This window comes from Condylostylus longicornis, unplaced genomic scaffold (genome assembly GCF_029603195.1).
Source record: "Condylostylus longicornis isolate FDR11 unplaced genomic scaffold, ASM2960319v2 ptg000048l, whole genome shotgun sequence".
Classification (NCBI taxonomy): Eukaryota; Metazoa; Arthropoda; class Insecta; order Diptera; family Dolichopodidae; genus Condylostylus; species Condylostylus longicornis.
In genome coordinates this window covers 1,528,571-1,550,191 of record NW_026578017.1, presented here as the reverse complement: position 1 = coordinate 1,550,191, position 21,621 = coordinate 1,528,571, and the positions used below count along the sequence as shown (strand labels likewise).

Sequence of the window (21,621 nt, the reverse complement as noted above, 5' to 3'; positions counted from 1 at the left end):
TTTTCATGCTATCTTAAAGTGAAATTTGTGAAATACGAGTATTTCAATTGTTATATAAAATTCCGTCATAAAGCATGAGATCAAAAATAAAGTTATTGTGAGATTCATGGTGTATATATGTGTGTACTTGTAAAGTCTATCTTTGCTGTGAAAACATTGCAGTGAAGTTTTTTTATCAATATTTATCGAATCAAAATTTGTTTTTGCATCAGAAATTAGAAAAAGTTGTAAATAGTTTGCTGCTATATTTTTCAACATTTACCATTTCCAATCTTTTTCAAATACAAATTTTTTATTGTTAACAACGGACTTAAGAATTTTCATTTAAGGAAAAATGAAACTTAAATTATAACAGTGTTGTTAAACAAAATGAAGATATTTTAACACATCTAACTTGTCGTCTTGTTGAGTAATCTTATATGTGACCTTTATTTTATTGTACCATACTTTGGTTACGTATTTAAAGAAAATTGGGTAAAATAATTTTTAATTCGTTTTTCTTATCCTTTTTATTTTATGAGGAAAGGTTTAAACTCTTAAGGAGTATTAAAAAAGTGAAATTTCTTCATTGAAAAATGAAAGGTTAGAAAAATATAAGAGAAAAATATATTTTTTTTCCCTTTTACATTACAAAGAACTTTCATTATTTTAGTAACTTCATTTCTTTTTCTATTTTTTTTATTTTTCGGGTTATGAAAAATGTTCGGTTCATTCTATTGATTAAAGATGAGTTAATTTTGGAGAAAAGGATGTGTTTTGCTTCTAATATTTGCATTTATTATTTTCGGAAAAATCGTTTGTAATTTCATACATGAGCAGCTTGTTGGAAGCATCAAAAAGTTAATTCTTTTATTTATTTGTGTACCGATTTGTTTGAAATAGGAAAATTAGGTTAAACAAAATTCTAAAGAAAAGTATTCATTTGGTAAAGGTTTACCGCAACGGTAATTTAATTTTCTGAATGTTATCAAAGGTAAAGTTAAAAGTATTTTTACATCTATGCAATAAAGGCAAAGTTAAAAATATGCTTAGGAATTATTTTCCCTTATATTGTAAATATTCCAAGGGAAATTTATTTTTTTTTTTAAACAAGTGCCTGTAGACTCTCATTACTGAAAATAATAAAAAAATTTGCAACTTCAAGTAGCTTTTATGGAATGTAAACTTTGTCGAAAAGGGACTTAGATTTCTTTAAAATCAATTTAAGTAATTTTTAAAATTTATCGCATTTCTGTTTATTAGGTGATTATTATTAAGCTTGTAATGGTATTTTATGGTTATGCCGATTCATGAAATTTTGAGATACGTTAGGTCCTTTTACGAGCCGATTTTATATTTTTGATCATTTTTAGGAAAATGTAGAACAGGTTAACTCCAAAATTTATACATAACCTACAAGAAATCTAATTTTTGAAAGAAATTAAGTGTCAATTTATTTAGATTTTTGGGCATATAAAATGAATAAATTTTATTATACAATGATAAATTAATTTTTGCTAAAAACGTGTAAATCTTACAGGAGTGATTAATTTACCACTAAAAAAAATAAAGTTTGCCAAACTAATGGTTTTGTAATACTTTTCCCTTCGCCAAGTTGAAATACTGCTTTTAAGAACAATTTTGCTATGTACTACATTATTAAAATTATTTTCATTCATACGTTTAGGATGGGAACGGTATGCAATCCTTGAAATAAAACAAAAAAGTATTTAAAGAGGCGTAACATAATACGTTACTCGAATTTAAGAGTTATTTGCATGACTTAAGAAAAATAAATGTATTTTTTATGGCATGGCATTTACCATTAGCTTCCTGCATTTATAGAAATTTGGAAAAGCTTACAGTTTCGAGAATAGAAGGTTTAGGAAAAATTGAAATATTACAAATTACAAGAGGCGATAACTTAAGAGGGAGCGGAGGATGAAAAAAATTTTCTTCTAACGAAATGAACTAATTATTGTCTTATCATTTCAGACTCCTACAACCTGAAGTCTAGAATAAACATTATATCAAAAAAACCGATACTCTTCTACGTTTGCAAAATTTGAGAACTGATTTCGCTGCAATAAACAGTTGAAAAATGCTATTGTTACGGTTTTAGGAGGCTATAACTTTTAGTAGGGAGGAAAGAGATATTTTCTTCTACGGAAATAAGTTTCTAGTAAAGATCTTCGTATATATGAATTTTCAGCTCTCTATCTTCTAGGCTGTAGAATTTTTTAAACATGTGCACGGACGGACGGCGGGACAGACGGACGGACAGAGTTAAATTAAAATTTAAATACCAAATTTTTAAAAAATGTTTGTATGAAAGATAAAAAATGCACAAAAGTTTAAGGAAATTTACCATTAAAAAAATTAAAGCATGGGAAACAAAAAAAATCTGATATGGTCAGCACATAACCGACCGCAATGTGTATTGTCTAGTTAAGTGAAAGTGTTACAGAATATTATAATAATGTCTGTTAAATACTTTTTTCCAATTTTTAGGACATTAGTAAGATTAGCTAACATATCTAGAAAAGTGTAAATTTTGCTCTTAGTAGAGTTTCGCTTTGTGCTACCCGAATTCCCTGAAATGCTCGCCTGTTAGTTTCGGTAACAACCAGAACTCAAATATCAAATTTCAAGAAATTCCATCAATTCGTTTCGTAGATATAGTGAAAAATGTAAAATTTTCCCGCAGATCAGTTTTCGAGCCCTACTCTTTCCAAAAAAATATATATGTTCATTGTTTCAATAAGAAGAATTTAAATATTGAATTTCAATGAAATCGGTTGATTATTTCGCTTTATATACACAAAAATGTATATTTGGCCCGTAGTAAACGCCCAGTTGCTGATGCCTGATTTCTTCCAAAAGTCAGGAATTTTTGCAGACGGTCGAGCACAGCTTATATATGAAATTTCAAGATAATCGGTTGAATATTTTCTTGAAAATGTTCAAAAATGTAAAACAGGCCCGCTAAAAAGTGCAGTTCCCGAGGCCTGATATATCCCAAAAGTTGATCAATCCGTGCCATGATGGAAATAAACTTACATACAAAATTTCATCAAAATCGGTTCAGCCGAACTTGAGATACACGCATGCACACACAGACCGACAGACAGACAGACCGACAGACCGACAAACAGACAGACCGACAGGTTGCTAAAAATAGTTTATTTATTCTTCCCTACTATGGAGAAGTGCATTCCCACCGAAAACTCGATATGCAAAATTTGTTGCCATCACATGACCTACCTATTGTATACACAATACGGTGTAAAAATGAAATAGGAAAAATAAGGAAAGAATGTGTGCCAACAAGTGTATGAATTGAACACATTATTATTGATTTTTAGTTTATTGCTGATTTCTTTCAAAGCAAAAAGCGTTCATTATTTCTGACCTCATCGCAACAAATAAGTGAGGTAATTTGATGGCATCAAATTTCGTGAGTCGAGTTTTTGGTGAAAGTACATTTCTTCATAGTACGAAAGTTATAACTGAGTTTGGCTTATAGAATTTGTCGGGTTTGATAAAATATATCTTCACTACGGGCCGATTTTACATTTTTCATAACTTTTTAGAAGACATTCACCAGATTAACGTGAAATTTTTTATATAATATTTGTCTGACAGCACAAGAAGTCTAACTTTTTAGAGAATTAAGGTTCCAGTAACTGAACTTTTACTATAGTTCAAATTACTTTTTATTTATGTTCAAATTCAGGGTAATAAAAAAGTTAATTTTCAAATTTTTTGGGCATGTCAAGATACGGAATCATATTTTTTGATGGCATTGACATTTACCGTTAAATTTTTGCATTTATAGAAATTTGGAAAAGGTTGAAACCAGCCACTATTTTTCTGCGTTTGTAAAATTTGAAAACTATTTATGGTTTCGCTGCAATTAATATGTATTTAAAAAATGGCGTTTTTAAAAATTTTCTTTTACGGAACGCGAGAGACTAATAAGCACTTATTTTCAATTTTTTTTTGTAAAAATGCTAAAAACCGAGAAACTCACTATGGTTCTAACATTTTAAATTACCTCATGGCGTTTTTCGGATAGCAAGTACCATTTGCCAAAACTATGACATTACTATAAGGTTCCTCATTGAGTTAATGAATAGAGTTATGAATGTGTCATAGCAAGCATTTCCATGCGTTTGCAGAAATTTATTTTTCATGATTCTCATAACAAAATTTTCAAATTAATTTTTTTTTTTTTATATTTTCAGATAAACACCCTAAATTATTCATGGGAGATGTAAAAGAGAGAATTATCACAAAGTATCCTACTTTATTTCAGTAATAAAAAAACTTGTGGAAGTTTAATTACCTTGCAAATAATAAAATTAACTTCAACGTAATAATATTGCGGATAGAAAACTCTCGGCAAAAATATTCACGGGTATTTCTTTAAAGGTTTCTCAATGTGCCAATAGAAAACAATTTTTGTTTTCTCTCAAATTTCTTTATTAACATTTTTTAAATTGCTATATGTTATTTTGCAATTAGTCTTTGTTTTTTATTAGTGTTGATGTTTAATTTGGATCTTTGAATCTTGAATAATTTAAAAAAAAGCAAAATTTACTACAAATACAAAAGATTTTTGCTTACATTTTTTATAAGTCGCCATAGGGTATAAATTATATAATAAAACATGGGTGATATATCACCAATTAGGCCGCACGTAAAAACTTCACGTAGCGCATCAATATGTGCAACTGGTTCGGGTGGTATGGAAGCTGCCATACAAAGTTTTGGTCCATCTGGCAGCGGAACACCAGAAAACGGAACGCCCGGATACAGAAGAAGAAGACCTGCAACTAGATCACAAAGTGCTAGAATTGTTGGTGGAAGATCGGTAAGTCTATTTTCCGTATTATAAAATCTTTTTAAAAAAGTTAAAAACTTTTTTAGAATTTTCGTTCAATTTAAATTGAACACCCAATTGAAATGTTTTTCATGTTATTGAAGAATTCGTCAACTATGTTCAATTTGTCAATTTTAAGAATTAATAAAAAAAAACATTTTTTGAACATGTTGAATTTCACGTGGTCTGGCGGTTTTCAACATCAGACAATTTTATAAAAAAAAACGAGAATAGATACAGTTGACCTTGTCAACTCTGTGATATTCGTACAAACAAATGATTTCTCTGAATAATTTCTGAGATATTTCCAAATAACTCTATGGCAGCTATCACAGATCTCAATTACTTTTAATTAACATAGCTGCAATTTTACTACATTTGTTTTTGCAAAATTCGACACTGTAGGTTGAACAGCTTTTAAAATATAGCCAAATAACTTTTCAAGTTGTGATCTACCAGAAGGAGCCAAATAATTTTAACGACTTTTATTAAACAAATTGACTCTTTTCAATTTCACAGTTTCTATAGTTTCTGAGATATAGTCAAATAAATTTGAGAATTGTATGGCAACTAACCGTACCGGTACCTCAATCATATTCAATTTTAATAACACTCTGGCGTTTACTATAATAAATCATTTTTGCTACTAAACTTGGAGAACTCATCTCAATTATTTGTTGAGTTATCGTTGGGATGGACCGACGGACGGACGAAGGCAGAGACGCATAGACATAGCTAGAACCAAAAACGACCCTGATCAAAAACATATCCTAATGTCCATATCACAGACCATTATTTCTTAGAGTTAAAAACGGTAAGGGAAATTTAGTATACCCTTCGAACATAGATTCGTACATGTTATGTTGTTTATTTTCATTTTACAAAATTAGATTCGCCCGAACGAATCTCCTTCTTTCAAGAAAAATTAAAACTCTTGTCAAGTATCATATAACCCTTAGAAAATAGCGTACTGGTATAACATAGTTGAATCTGCTGGTTTTATTTTTTCTGGTTTTAATCAATTATATTTATTTTTTAATTAAAATTTGAACTTGTTTTTTATGTAATAAAATATTTAAAAATTACAAAAAAAAATTATTTTATATACACAAGTACATACATACATAAATATGTATATTTTAAAATAAACTTAAAATATATTTAAAAAAAAATGACAAGTTTCATTTTATTGGTTTAAAAAGTGCATTTATGCAATGGTATAGCTACCGAAAAACTACGTACTGGCAATTTCTGCATTACATTTTGTTATATAGGGTAATGTACGAGTACATTATTCAGAATTTTGTACGGACAAGGTATTTGGTTGATTTATATTACTAAATAAAATTTCATTACTCCATTGAATTGAATTAAAAATTGGAAAGTATTAGGTAATATTCAAACCATGTTTCATAATAATAGTGTATATTACCAATGCCAAATAAATTTTAATAAATATATGTTTGAATTTAAACAGTTTTAAAGCTTTCGCAACACTAAATTTATTAGTTTTTGAGGTAAAGAAACATGGTTTGAATATTACCTTGGAATGTGTAAAATGAAAATTTTGCTTAGATTTTTTGGTTGTTCATTTTTCTGCTTTTTCTGTTTTTAAAACCTTTTTTTTATACTCTGTAGCTTCGTGAAGGGTATATTAACTTGGGTATGGAGTTTGTAACCACTTGAACGAGTCGTCTCCGGTGTGGGCATGTATATGTATTCTTGCTCAGCGTAAAATTCTGCGTTGATTTAGACGTTTCCGTCAGTCCTTCCGTCCGATCGCACGATAACTCAAAAACGGATAATGCAATCGACACCATACTTTTACAAGTTATTTCTTTTCTGCTAAGGACGGCTGTTATTGTAATTAAACCAATTCGGACAACGGATTCAGGTAGCTGCCATAAAACTAAAAAAGGTTTTTTTAAATATTTTAAAAACAAAAAGAGATATTATAATCACGTTTTGCAGAGATGTGTCCAGCTACACTTTACATATGTTCTGAAAATTTTAATGGTTGCACAGGTTTGCTGCCATGCTAGTCCAAAGACTATTTTTAAATATTTGGAAAAATAATAAAGCTAGATTCATATAACTAGATAGACAGTCGTGTGTCCAATTATAGGCCTTAAATATTTCTGAAGTTTTGGCGAGAATGGCTTGACAAGTTCCGTAAAATCAAATTAAATCAATAAAATCAAAAATAATAAAATCAAATTAAAAAACTTTGCAGTCATGTGTTCAATTATAGGACTCTTATATTCCTGAAGTTTTGGCGGAATCGCTGGACAGGTTCGAGTAGCTGCCATAAAACTTCAAAAACAAATTTAAAATATTCGAAAAAGTAATAAGGTTAGATTTATGAAACTTGGTAGTTGTTTGTCCAATTATAGGTCAAAAACATTCGTGAAGTTTCTATTGAGTGGTTTGACAAGTTCTAGCAATTGGTGTACAACAATGACAGCTAATTCTAAATAATTTAAAAACAATTTCTTAGACTAAGATTGTTAACGTGCAGGGTATAATTCGATCTGTTTAAACTGGCTGAAACGTTTTTACTTGTTTTTATAATGTATTGTTTAGGTAACATAAAATAATTTGCATTAGTATAAAAGTTTGTTTTGAGACGATTTGGATGTCAAACTTATGTATGTGCATATTACAACAATTAAAACAAAAATGTAATATGTATGTCAATATGTATGTATGATAATATATGATATAATATGTATATAATAGTGTGCTTGTTGTATTTATGTCTCAAATAATTAAGTACTTAAAAGAATTTAGTACCGCCAATTAGTTTATTGCGTATATCTTTGAATGTGCTATACTCGTATGTTTCAAAAATCAGGAATTTAAATAGAAGTACCTAATTTTCGCCTAATTAAAATTCAAGAAATAGGTATTTTTAAAAGAAGATTATGTACTACTATTGTAACATAGTACTGATTCTATTTATTTCTAAGTTTGTTTTTATTAGATCTTATATTAATTTTATAAATAGTTTAGTTTAATAGCTTTATTTTATGTATGCTTCTTTATAAATAAATTTAAAAATATTTAAATTCAAATAAGTATGTATGGTTATGTAATTCCATAAATTAATATATATATAAAATCAAGAATCTGCAATTTTGATTTTATCTTCCTCACCATGCTACATCTTGTTGAAACTGAAATAATATTAATATTAATTTAAAATTTCATTTACCTTGGAAAAGAAATTAAAAAAAAAATTTATTGAAAAATTTTTACATTTTTTTTAGACGTAAATAATTCAACGGATTTTAAAAGTAAAACTTCTTTGAAAAAGAAAATTTTTTCCGTACTTACATTTATACTTGTTGAATAATTTAATACGTTGATAAAAATTCTAAACGTATACAACGCCCGACAAAATTCTCGTAAATCAATTACATTTGCAAGTATATTTTATAAATGAAATTTATTTCAGGATATATGTATGTATCTATAAAAAAATCTGATGTGGTCAGCACATAACCGACCGCAATGTGCATTGTCTAGTTAAGTGAAAGTTTTACAAAATATTATAAAAATGTCTGTTATATACTTCTTTCCAATTTTTAGGACATTAGTAAGCTTATAGTTAACATACCTAGAAAAATGTAAATTTGGCTATTAGTAGAGTTTCGCTTTGTGCTACCCGAATTCCCTGAAATGCTCACCAGTTAGTTTCGGTAACAACCAGAACTCAAATATCAAATTTCAAGAAATTCCATCAATTCGTGCCGTAGATATAGCGAAAAATGTAAAATCGGCCCGCAGATCAGTTTTCGAGCCCTGATTTTTTCAAAAAAATTTATATGTTCATTGTTTCAATACGAGCAATTCAAATATTAAATTTCAATGAAATCGGTTGATTATTTCTCTTTATATACGCAAAAATGTATATGTGGCCCGTAGTAAACGTAAAGTTACTGATGCCTGATTTCTTCCAAAAGTTAGGATTTTTTGCGGGCGGTCGAGCAAAGCTTATATATGTATGAATAAAATGTCAAGAAAATCGGTTGAATATTTTCTTCAAAATGTTCAAAAATGTAAAACAAGCCCGCTAAAAAGTGCAGTTCCCGAGGCCTGATATATCCCAAAAGTTGATCAATCCGTGCATTGGTGAAAATAAACTTACATATAAAATTTCATCAAAATCGGTTCAGCAGAACTTAAGATACACGCGAGCACATACAGACCGACAGACCGACAGCTTGCTAAAAATAGTTTATTTACACTTCCCTACTATGGAGAAGTGCATTCTCGCCGAAAACTCGATATGCAAAATTTGTTGCCATCACATAATCTACCTATTGTATACACAATACGGTCGGTAATAAATTGGGTAATAAACGTATTAATTTGAATTGAAAGTTCTGTAGGTGGATATGAACGCGTTATGTATGTTGATAAGATCTAAACAAATTCCAATTGAAACATCTTCTAGTCTTTAATGTGCGACAATGACTTACCTTGAGAAAAAGTAACTTATTTTTCAACTTTATTTTAATAGGGGTTTTATTTTTTTTCTATAATTTATTTATTTAGGATGTTACTTATTGACTTTACAATTGAAGAAGATTAACTGATATGTAGTTATTCTCAATGGATTTATTATAATCTTTCTATGCTATGTGACTGTAATACTCTATCAACTATGTGTGAAAACTTTGAAATAAAATAAAAAAAATTTAATGAGGCTTTAACATAAAGTTTTTTCACGTGAGTTAAGAAAAATAATTATGTTTTAATGGCATGATATTTACCGTTAACTCTCTTTTTTTGAGTTGCGATAACTTGAGAGGGGGGTGGAGGTGGAAAAAATGGTTTTCTCACGAAATGAAATATTTAATAACTGCTAGATTTTAAAAACTGCTCTCAGATTTTTGCAACTTGAGGTCAACCTCAGGTCAAGAAGAAAAACGATTTCAAAAATTTGAAAAAAAAAAACTAATTTTGGATAACGGTAAATTTTAACGTTTAATATATCTTGTTTTTTTAAAGTTCAAATAAGGTATGCCGCAGTAAAATAGGCTAACCACTACTTTTCTATGTTTACAGAATCTAAAAAATGTACATATGTGGTTTCGTTACAATAAATAGGTAAAAAATAGAGTTCAGGGTTTTGGGGACTTTAAATCTCAGAGGAGAGGGGGTGAGGGGGTGAGAGATAAAAATTTTCTTCAACGGAAATAAGTTTCTAATAAAGATCTATGTACATATAAAATTTCAGCTTTCTATATAAATTTTTTTTTGGAGAAGTGCAAAAAATTAAGGGTAGTTTTTAAAATTTTAGAGGTTATCTTTGATTAGAAATAAATTTTAGTGGAACTTTTTAACGAAATGTAAAATTTAAGTTTGAGACATTTTTTTTTGTGATTTGGACTTTTCAGGTTTATTATTTGATAGTGATAAAATTAAGTTGCCGAATTCTTGCCATCGTTTAAGTGAACCTGTTGATCTGGAGCTATTTTATTTTATGAATTTAGTTTTCATATTAAAACTGGATACTTATTTCGTTCTATTCAGAGACATGTTTATGCTATGTTTAAGTCATTTCAATAAATCTGAAAATATGTTCGTATTTAAAATTTAGGGTGAACTCTTTTGAGAAGTTAAACTGAAAGGTTACAAATATTAACGTAATAAAGTTATTTCAATGAATTATTATTTACAATTATAAATAGGATACGTTGAAAATTATTAGTTCTTCTGAAGTACAATTTATTCACATTTTTAACTTTCACAGTGATATCACGCTTCCCATTTGAATATTCCTTAAAATAAAACTTGAAAAAAGTCAAAAAAAAATATAAAATCGATTGAAAATTTAACGTTTGAATACCCATTTTGAAGTTTTCTATACTAACATATTATATACATGTGTATATTTGTCAATATCTTTATTGACTTTGCATTACAATTACGAAAAAAGTGGGTGATAATGTCTCGAATAAGTTAAAAGGAAAAAAATAATTTGTTTCCTTTTTAAATAATTTCAAAAAGAGCCGCAGAAAAGAATAAAGTTGGTTCAAACCAATGGTTTGTATTGTAGCACTTTTCCCTTAAACAAGTGAAAATTCTGCTTTTAAATACAGTCTATGTATAGCTATCACACTATTAAAATTATTTTCATTCATATACAAAACTATTTCTAGGATTGCATATATTTAGGATGACCATATATGCAGTCTTTGAAATAAAGCAAAAATTAATAAAAAAAGGGGTTAACATAATGCTCGATTTTAAGGGTTAATTGTGTGAGTTAAGAAAATAATTATATTTTTTAATTTCACGGAATTTACCGTTAGCTTTTTGCGTTTATAAAAATTTGGAAAAGCTTGCGGTTTCGGAAATATAAGGTGTCAAAAATTCAAATTTTACGAATTTCAAGAGATGATAACTTGAGAGGGGGTGGAGATGGAAAAAAATTTTCTTCTAACAAAATGAACTATTTATTAATATCTAAAAGCCCCTAAAATTTCAAGCTTCTACAGTCTGGGGTCTAGAAGAAAAACGACATAAAAAATTTGGAAAAAAAGGACTTTAAATAACGGTAAATTTGAGCGGCCATTTTGTTTTTCTTAAGTTGAACTATAGTATACCGCGCAAAGGGAAGCAAGCCACTGCCTTTCTGCGTTTGCAAAATTTCAAAAATGCTTATGGTTTCATTGCAACAAATATTTAAAAAAGGCCATTTTTAGGGTTTTGGGGGGGTATAACTTCTAGAGGGGGGGAGATAGGTAAAAATTTTGTTCTACGGAAATAAGTTTCTAGTGAAGATCTATGTACGTATTAAATTTCAGCTTTCTATCTTCAAAGGTGTAGAAGTTTTGTAAACAGACACACGGACAGACGGACGGACGGACGGACAGAGTGAAACTAATAAGCACTTTTTTCAAAAATTTTTTTGGAAAAGTGCTAAAAAGGAGATTATTATTGTCAACAAAAAATAATGAGTTACTTTTGTCCTTCAAAGTAAATTTTATCGAACTTGATTTTTAAACGAATGAATAAAAAGTACATTTATTTTTATAGTTTGAGTGCTAGAAAAATTAAATTCTTTTTTTTCTATGTAAAATTTTATTTTGCATTTTTATTGCATTTCTTGCGAAAAAAATTTGCATGATTTTGTTTGCGAAAAGCTCTACATCTCAATTCACAATGTTTATCCTATAAATTATTTTGTGGTGAGAATATTTTTTGACCATTTCTAAAGAAAAAGTACATGGATTTTCTAAAAAATTTATATATGCAGGTCAATCTTTTTAGGAGAATAATATAGCAAACTTTTCGGAAAGATCGGGGTAGAAACTTCTGTTTTGTATTGTAAAAAGTTTTTTTAAACAATACTCTAACAATTTGAATAATGTGTAATAAGTTTTCACAAAAGATTTTCATATAGTTCATATAATTCTTTCTTCTTATTTAAAAGTATGAATGTTTTGGAATAATGTAAATATCATTTGGTAAATTTACAATATCATTGGTTATGTTCGGTGACTAAATCAGATTTTATTTAAATCATGCTGTATGTACTAGGACCTGTGTGGCAAAACTTGTGAGACCTGCGTTCCAAATTTTTAAAAATTATATATTTTGTTATGCAAACGTGTCGAGAAATTTTTATAAGGGAGTTAAAATGAAAAATAACTTTGTATAACAATTTCAACAAATTAGCTATATAATGTCCTCACTTACATACGTATGTATATAAGTATTAAATAATTTTCAATTCAATAAAAAAATAATATTAGTTCAATTTTACAAATTGTAAATAATAAACAAGTAAAAATGATAATTACTCGAACCTGTTACTTCCCAAAACTTCCCAGATATTATGTCTGACCTATAAGTGGATTGCTAAACTATAAAACTTTAGGTTTATATCTGATCTGAAATTGGATACATGATTGTCGAATTTCAGGAATCTAGCTGTATTATTTTTCATAATATTAAAATTAATTTTCAGAGTTGTATGGCAGCTACCCAAACCAGTGCAACTATTTTGTCAAAATTTTCAGAATTTATGTAGAACGCAATTCGACACACTTTTACAAAATTTGATTTGCATATCTCTATTAATTTTTGAAATATTTAAAAAAAACCCATTTGAGTTGTAAAGCAGCTACCCGAAACCGTTGTCCGAATTGGATAAAAGCAACAGCTTGTGAAAGTTTGAGATCTATTGCATCATCCGTTTTTGAGTTATCATATGGTCGGACGGACAGACATGCCTAAATCAACGCAGAATTTTACGCTGAGCAAGAATATTATATACATGTCCATATGCCGAAGACGACTCCCTCAAGTGGTTACAAACTCCATACCAAGACTGGCACGTGTGCTAATGATTTGCCATCTAGTTATTAGGATATATGTAGCTATTGAAAGATTTATATATGCACAATATTATGTTGCGAGAATGTTTTATCATTAAATGAAATCTAACTGGCAGAAAGAAAACTTCTAAAAAAATGAAATTAGGTATGAGCAACACAATTATAATATAGAGTACATACCGAGCAGAAAAAAAATTAAACGTTTATTGCACAAACTTATATTTGCTTTACAACTACAATAATTTTTAATATTATTATTACTACTACAATAGTAAATACATAGCATATGTATGAATACGTGGAGAAAGAGTAAATCTTTGGTAAACTTTGGTTATAGGATTATCGATCTGACGAGTACAATAAAAAAAATAATTCATAACAGGGGAACTATTTACGTTAGGTAAATGTATGTATTACGATTGATGCCTATATTCATATATATTTGTATATTGTATAGAGTTGACACAAAAATCGTTTATAATTCTTAAATATTTGATAATACATTAGTACACCATAATAAGGAAATCGGAAGTGCTATGAAAATATTGTAAGAACCAAAAGATTTACACAAAGTTATTAAGAATATTATGTTTGTTACAAAATTATTAGGAATATTCAAAGAAATATATTTTGTTGACTAAAAACTAAGGGGAGTAAAAACAACTAAAAAACCTAATTTTGATCTTTTCAAGCCCCTTACTAAACAAAATTTATAGAGTTTTCCGAGAAGTTTGTGAAAAGACATAATCATTTCACATAAAAATAATAAAATCATTTTAATATAAAAATAATGTTAGCACATATAAAATTAATTAATTGGAAATTAGCACATTTTTATTTTTTGAAAACTCACTAGAACTTTGTTTTTGACGTATTCTTTCGAGCGGACTGATCTTACTCATTTGAAAACTTATTTGAGTGCAGTGAAAATAAGAATTAGAGCCAAATTTCAAGTCTCTTAAACTTTCTATTTCCAAATGATGGTTTCAGAATTAAATCGTATGGTATGACTAATAAAATATATTAATTTTCGGATAATGACTTGGGAAATATGTTGATTTCAAGTAGGGAGGTGATAAAATCAAGATCCAAAAGTAAGTTAAGATAAATTAGAAATTTATTTTTTAATTAGAACTTTTAGTTACTGTGTTAGTATAAGGTGTTAAAAAAATATACCGACCATACAACTCCCCAAATTATTTGGAAAATGAAAAGTTAGTAGGCAACTTTTGGGAAATCATAAAGCCTAGTGTTTTAAAATTTTGCCTAAAAGAGTTTAATTACTGGGCAACCCCTTCCACAAAATTTGGTTTGCTAAAATATTTACAAGTGTTACAATTTTTAAAATTTTTAAATATTTACGGTAACCAAATTTCATTTGAGAAAATTCTAGTAACAAGACCAAAATTCTATTAAAATGTTTACGACCCCGTATGGAAACTGTTATCCCAAAACTCTTAAAAATATTCGTCCAGGTAATTCGTTCATTGTAAAATATCCATAATTTGGCAACGTTTTCCTACGTCTTTTTTGCCTCCTTTTGTGTTACTTTTTTGAATAAATATAATTTTTTAATAAAAAATTTCAATTAAAAAGTAAGTAGCTTGCCTTCGCAATTTTAAATAAACACTATTTACATAATAATTTATAATCACTTTATTAAAATTACAAAAAATTAAAATTTTCACACAGTTTTAATTTATTTAAATTATTAAATTAAATTACACTGAATAATTAATTTTTAATCCAAATGCATTGGAATTTTTTTTCCTCTAACAAATATTTTTTTCTGATAATTTTGTTTAATTAACAATTTTGTTTCAGGAATATTTGAACTTTCTAATTATAAATTCGTTAAGCCAAATTCTTTCTGTACTTATATTTTGAAAAACACAAAAAATTCTCTTGAAACTTTATTACGCTCGAAGGGAAAATTTTGTGTTGAAGGAGGGAATGAAAGTCCTTATTATCCTCCTTGTTAAAAGGTTTAAACAAGTATTTGTATTATTTATGTTTTAATTGCTATACTATTATTGTTAACACAATATATTCCTCTAAGGATATTCCCCATAGCTTTTTATAAGATTTTTTCTTAAAAAATAAAATTAGTGTTTTTAAAGTATAACTGGATAGAAAAGTTTAAAGAAAGAGACGTATTTAAAATATAAATATTTTTTGTACTAACATGTATAATTAGTTAATGAGGATCAATTAACTTTGTAAAATAGCATTTAGACATTTTTAAAACATTTACTTGACGAAAATAAGTTGCCTATAACAGTTTTTTTGTATTTAAACATTAAATAAATTACATGCCAGAAACTTTTTCCAGATATAGAGAACAAGTAACCAAAACCTTATACCTATGTTTAAAATGTGTTATGTTATCCGTATATTTTACAGGTCGAAAGCTGTACCTCGTTTGCGCGTTCTGCCTGATTTCATTTAAGCAACCCAGGACTAATTTTGATTTGATTTCATTTTAAATATTACAAGAATTCTCAAATCTAAACGCCCTTTAAAAAAATTTTGTTCAAATCTGCAAATTGTCAACCTTTTCTTTAAAATAAAAATGAAAAAGCCTTTTATTAAAAGTCATCAAAATATGAAATTAAATTTATATAAAATTTAAAAAATTTACCGTATTCGAAAGGAAAAAGGAACGAATATAATTGAAAAAGATAAAAAGGATCAAATGAAAAATTTTTTGGATGGCTTTAAAATTAATTAAATGAACGTAATACGGCGTTAATAAAAAGGTTGTATGATTTTTTTTCACCTTAATATTTCCCGGCTTTCTTTTTGTTTTTTTTTTGTTAAAACTTTATATCAAAAAATCTTATCCGAATAAAATTAAAAATATCTGCTTTAAAAGTTTTTTATTGGATTTCTTTCGAAAATGAGGAAATCGTAAATGAATAATAATAAAAAAAAATATATATGTATGTACATAAATGTATTTTATTTTAATCACGCTTTCAAAAAAGATGAACCGAATACAAAAATAAGTCATGTAAGCGTCCTTATTTGGGTTAAATTTCATTATGAATAATAATTGGTTTGAAAACAAAGAAATATTTAAAAAAAAAACTTTTTACAATTAATAGTAAATTTGATTTCAGAGAAATATAAAATGTCTAAATTTTTGGCGTTGATTTCGCTTTTGTAAAACCTATTCTGTCTCAAATAATATTTATAGGATACAGAATATACGTTTCTCAATAAATAACAAGCGCGTAAGAAACTTGTTTAGAAATATAACATTTTCTACATCTAGTGCGAATACAAATATGTTCGAGAATATAGGTTTGAAATGATCTGAAATCTTACATTACAAAATATTAAAATCACTTAAAAATTATATGTACCTTCTTAACGATTACAGGTTTATTTACGCTTTCAAGTACTAGCTGCTCAAACACAAAATTTTGATTTGAAAATCTGAAAATTTAGAAAAACGCTAAATATCTCAAAGAAGCCCGTTATTATTTTTTCGATGCGCTACATCAGCTTTTAAACTTTGCTATGCATAACTTTCATTGGACATGTGCCGTTTTACAGCCACCTCTATAATCTTATAATTTATGTAATTTACAAAAAGTTTCCAAACATAAAAAAATCGTATGGAGAGGGGAGGGGACACTGAACGTTTTTAAAACTAAAGCAAAACTTTGCTTTCGCCATACGATTTTTTTCTAAAACATTTCAATGAATCATTTCCCGAGAGCTTTAACATTTGAACCGGACCTCCCTTTATTTACTTATTTAAAATATTAAAAAAATTGTGAATTTCGACCGCAAACGATTTGAATGTTATAACCTATTAGCAGACAAATAATGCATAAAATATATTGTGCATATTTTGTTTTTTCTCTGAATGTTGTTTTTTGAGGAAAGTTTTGAAAAACTTTTTTGGCTATTTAAATCTATGAACAAAAGTAGCATTAAAAAAAGTTTAAAAGATTCACGCCGTTCTCATATTTGTGTATAACTTTATTTCATATGCTTGCATGTGAATAATTCTCGTTATTATGTTTCTTTGCTGATTTTATTTAGTTTTCAGAAAAGTTCAAAGTACATTACAATAACAAAAAATCTGATGTGGTCAGCACATAACCGACCGCAATGTGTATTGTCTAGTTAAGTGAAAATGTTACAGAATATTATAAAAATGTCTGTTATATACTTCTTTCCAATTTTTAGGACATTAGTAAGCTTATAGTTGACATACCTAGAAAAATGTAAATTTGGCTCTTAGTAGAGTTTCGCTTTGTGCTACTCGAATTCTCTGAAATGCTCGCCAGTTAGTTTCGGTAACAATCAGAACTCAAATATCAAATTTCAAGAAATTCCATCAATTCGTTCCGTAGATATAGTGAAAAATGTAAAATCGGCCTGCAGATCAGTTTTTGAGCCCTGATCTTTCCAAGAAATTTATGTGTTCATTGTTTCAATACGAAGAATTTAAATATTAAATTTCAATGAAATCGGTTGATTATTTCTCTTTATATACACAAAAATATATATTGGGCCCGTAGTAAACGTCCAGTTGCTGATACCTGATTTCTTCCAAAAGTTAGAATTTTTTGCGGACGGTCGAGCAAAGCTTATATATGAAATTTCAAGAAAATCGGTTGAATATTTTCTTCAAAATGATCAAAAATGTAAAACAGGCCTGCTAAAAAGTGCAGTTCCCGAGGCCTGATATATCCCAAAAGTTGATCAATCCGTGCCATGGAATTAAACTTACATATAAAATTTCATTAAAATCGGTTCAGCAGAACTTGAGATACGCGCGTGCACACACAGACCGACAGACCGACAGACAGACAGACCGACAGGTTGCTAAAAATAGTTTACTTACACTTCCCTACTATAGAGAAGTGCATTCCCACCGAAAACTCGATATGCAAAATTTGTTCCCATCACATACCTATTGTATACACAGGTAAAATATGTATTTAGTCTTATTATGAATTTTACTCGTAGAATATTACGAATTACGAACATAACTACAACATAGACTTTTGAATGATCACAAATTCCTTTCGTAGAGATTATGAATCACTAATGGCAGTATCATATGATGGTATAGAACTTCAAATATCAAAAGCTTATTTATATTTTTTCGTTGCTATTTGAGTAAATAACATTTATATGAAAGTTTTGCAGTTTTTTAGTTTTTGAATATTTTTGAAAGTGGAAAAGAAATTGTTTTGGCAATATGAATTCATTTCCTTTCATGGTAGCTGCGTAGCTCAAACAAATAAAAAAATTCAAAATTTGAAAATTTAATACGATCATTCTCTTTAAATTGTTTGTTAAATGTGATTATTTCTGTCGTAGACTTCGGAGGGTAATTTTTAAACTTCGATCCCTCCGTCTTTCGAGCCCTGAGTTTCATCAATGTGCGAGTTAGAAAAGTTCATTTATCAAAAGATTATTGAAATCAAAACTGATTTGCAGAGCTGTATCAATGAGAGACCACATATGCTATTCTCCAGGTCATTAATTTTTGCAAATGTAAGAGAAACTCGGTATTTAAGTTGAATATTTGCATAAAAGAAGAGAAACAGAACTTTCAACGAATTTTGTACATATTTCTAAGTCATTGAAGGAAAAAATTTAGTATAAAATAAGATATATGCACTACTGTATTTTTCTCAATAACTCCTAAACCAGATCAGGTAGCGTGATGACTCATACACCAAATTGAAGCTCTGTTGTCAAAGTTGCCCTCTGTGCTACAATTGGAGAAAGCTCCAATGTGACGCCACCTAAAAAATTAACGTTTTTAAAAATTAAAAGTTAAAATTTGTCGTCATGTGATTCCGAAATCTGAACAGATTATAGCTAATGTATATTCATAAGAAAGCCTTTATTCTGAGGTTTCCAAGTAATATTTTAATGTGCCTGTTTTCCACAGTCGCGAAGTTATACTCAAGATATCAAAAAATAAAAAAATCAGTTGAAATTGACTTTAAGACCCTGTAATTCTGACCCTGTTGAGCTGTGAATATCGTCTCAATAGAAAAGTTTTGTCTACTCTTGAGGACCTATACAATTGCATATAGCAGTGCACTTTGTTACGAGACCCTGTATATGAGATGTATTGCAACAAGACAGAATCCTGAGCGTCATTAAGAGTGTGATTTTTGTATTTTTCTCAAGATTTAAAAAATTAAAGCTTACAAAATTTTTTCTTAAGAAATAGAAAAATTACTAAATTTTTGCGTAAAAATTTAAAAATTTATTTTGCTAAATTTATGTTTTGATTATACAACTTTCTACATACAATATTATTTCAAAAAAAAAAAACCTTAGAAAAATTTATTTAAAATTTTCCTGTTTCTACTGGTTGTTGTGTATATAAAGTCCCCGCATACAAATTTTTTTATCTTAAGTGTAACCGATATAGGTAATATATTAGATTTTTATACCCTGCATCTTCGTGAAGGGTGGTATATTAACTTTGAGTTTGTAACCATTTAAAGGAGTCGGTTTGTTTGTCACCTCGCACGATAGCTCAAGAAATAAGTTGTTTCTTTTATCCCAAAGACGGACCCTATTGTGATTAGACCAATTCGGACAACGAGTTCGGGTAGTAAGTTAAGATAAATTAGAAATTTATTTTTTAATTAGAACTTTTAGTTACTGTGTTAGTATAAGGTGTTAAAAAAATATTTAACTTATTTTACTTGTATGAAGCTATTAATTTCCAAAAAGTAGCTTTCAGTAGTTAGAGCAAAGAACCAACTTTAATTAGAACCTGTCGACCATACACCTCCCCAAATAATTTGGAAAATGAAAAGTTAGTAGGCAGCTTTTGGGAAATCATGATGTCTAGTGTTTTAAAATTTTGCCTAAAAGAGTTTAATAACTAGGCAATCCCTTCCACAAAATTTGGTTTGCCGAAATATTTACAAGTGTTACAATTTTTAAAATTTTTAAATATTTACGGTAACCAAATTTCATTTGAGAAAATTCTAGTAACAAGACCAAAATTCTATTTAAATGTTTACAACCCCGTATGAAAACTGTTATCCCAAAACTCTTAAAAATATTCGTCCAGATAATTCGTTCATTGTAAAATATCCGTAATTTGGCAACGTGTTTCTACGTCTTTTTTGCAAATGTAAGAGAAACTCGGTATTTAAGTTGAATATTTGCATAAAAGAAGAGAAACAGAACTTTCAACGAATTTTGAACATATTTCTAAGTCATTGAAGGAAAAAATTTAGTATAAAATAAGATATATGCACTCCTGTATTTTTCTCAATAACTCCTAAACCAGATCAGGTAGCGTGATGACTCATACACCAAATTGAAGCTCAGTTGTCAAAGTTGCCCTCTGTGCTACAATTGGAGAAAGCTCCAATGTGACGCCACCTAAAAAATTAACGTTTTTAAAAATTAAAAGTTAAAATTTGTCGTCATGTGATTCCGAAATCTGAACAGATTACAACTAATGTATATTCATAAGAAAGCCCTTATTCTGAGGTTTCCAAGTAATATTTTAATGTGCCTGTCTTCCACAGTCGCGAAGTTATACTCAAGATATCAAAAAATAAAAAAATCAGTTGAAATTGGCTTTAAGACCCTGTAACTCTGAACCTGTTGAGCTGTGAATATCGTCTCAATAGAAAAGTTTTGTCTACTCTTGAGGACCTATAAAATTGCATATAGCAGTGCACTTTGTTACGAGACCCTGTATATGAGATGTATTGCAACAAGACAGAATCCTGAGCGTCATTAAGAGTGTGATTTTTGTATTTTTCTCAAGATTTAAAAAATTAAAGCTTAAAAAATTTTTTCTTAAGAAATAGAAAAATTACTAAATTTTTCCGTAAAAATTTAAAAATTTATTTTGCTAAATTTATGTTTTGATTATACAACTTTCTACATACAATATTATTTCAAAAAAAAAAACCTTAGAAAAATTTATTTAAAATTTTCCTGTTTCTACTGGTGGTTGTGTATATAAAGTCTCCGCATACAAATTTTTTTATCTTAAATGTAACCGATATAAGTAGGTAATATATTAGATTTTTATACCCTGCATCTTCGTGAAGGGTGGTATAATAACTTTGAGTTTGTAACCATTTGAAGGAGTCGGTTTGTTTGTCACCTCGCACGATAGCTCAAGAAATAAGTTGTTTCTTTTATCCCAAAGAAGGAGCCTATTGCGATTGGACCAATTCCGACAACGAGTTCGGGTAATAAAGGAATAAATATGAAATTTTGCATACGAGTGTCCAATTACATTCTACATTCTAAAATTATGCTTCCAAAATTTGGATGGAATGGTTAATGGAATGCTTAATGGAATGGCTGCACAGCTTCGGGTTGTTGCTATACAACTCTAAAAGCTAAATTTTATATATTCATCAAAATAAAAAAATT

At 28.5% G+C, this 21,621-nt stretch overlaps 1 protein-coding gene across 5 annotated transcripts in view; it reads left to right on the top strand.

Annotated features, from left to right (window-relative positions):
- The window catches only part of LOC129611082 (GTP-binding protein GEM), a 131,287-nt gene that overhangs the window by 48,198 nt on the left and 61,468 nt on the right, over positions 1 to 21,621 (top strand). For all 5 annotated transcript variants that reach the window (XM_055524019.1, XM_055524020.1, XM_055524018.1 and 2 more), the window contains one exon: positions 4,227 to 4,855. In XM_055524019.1, the coding sequence (XP_055379994.1) occupies positions 4,652 to 4,855 (204 nt within the window). In that variant the 5' untranslated portion in view covers positions 4,227 to 4,651. The remainder of the gene's footprint in view (positions 1 to 4,226; positions 4,856 to 21,621) is intronic.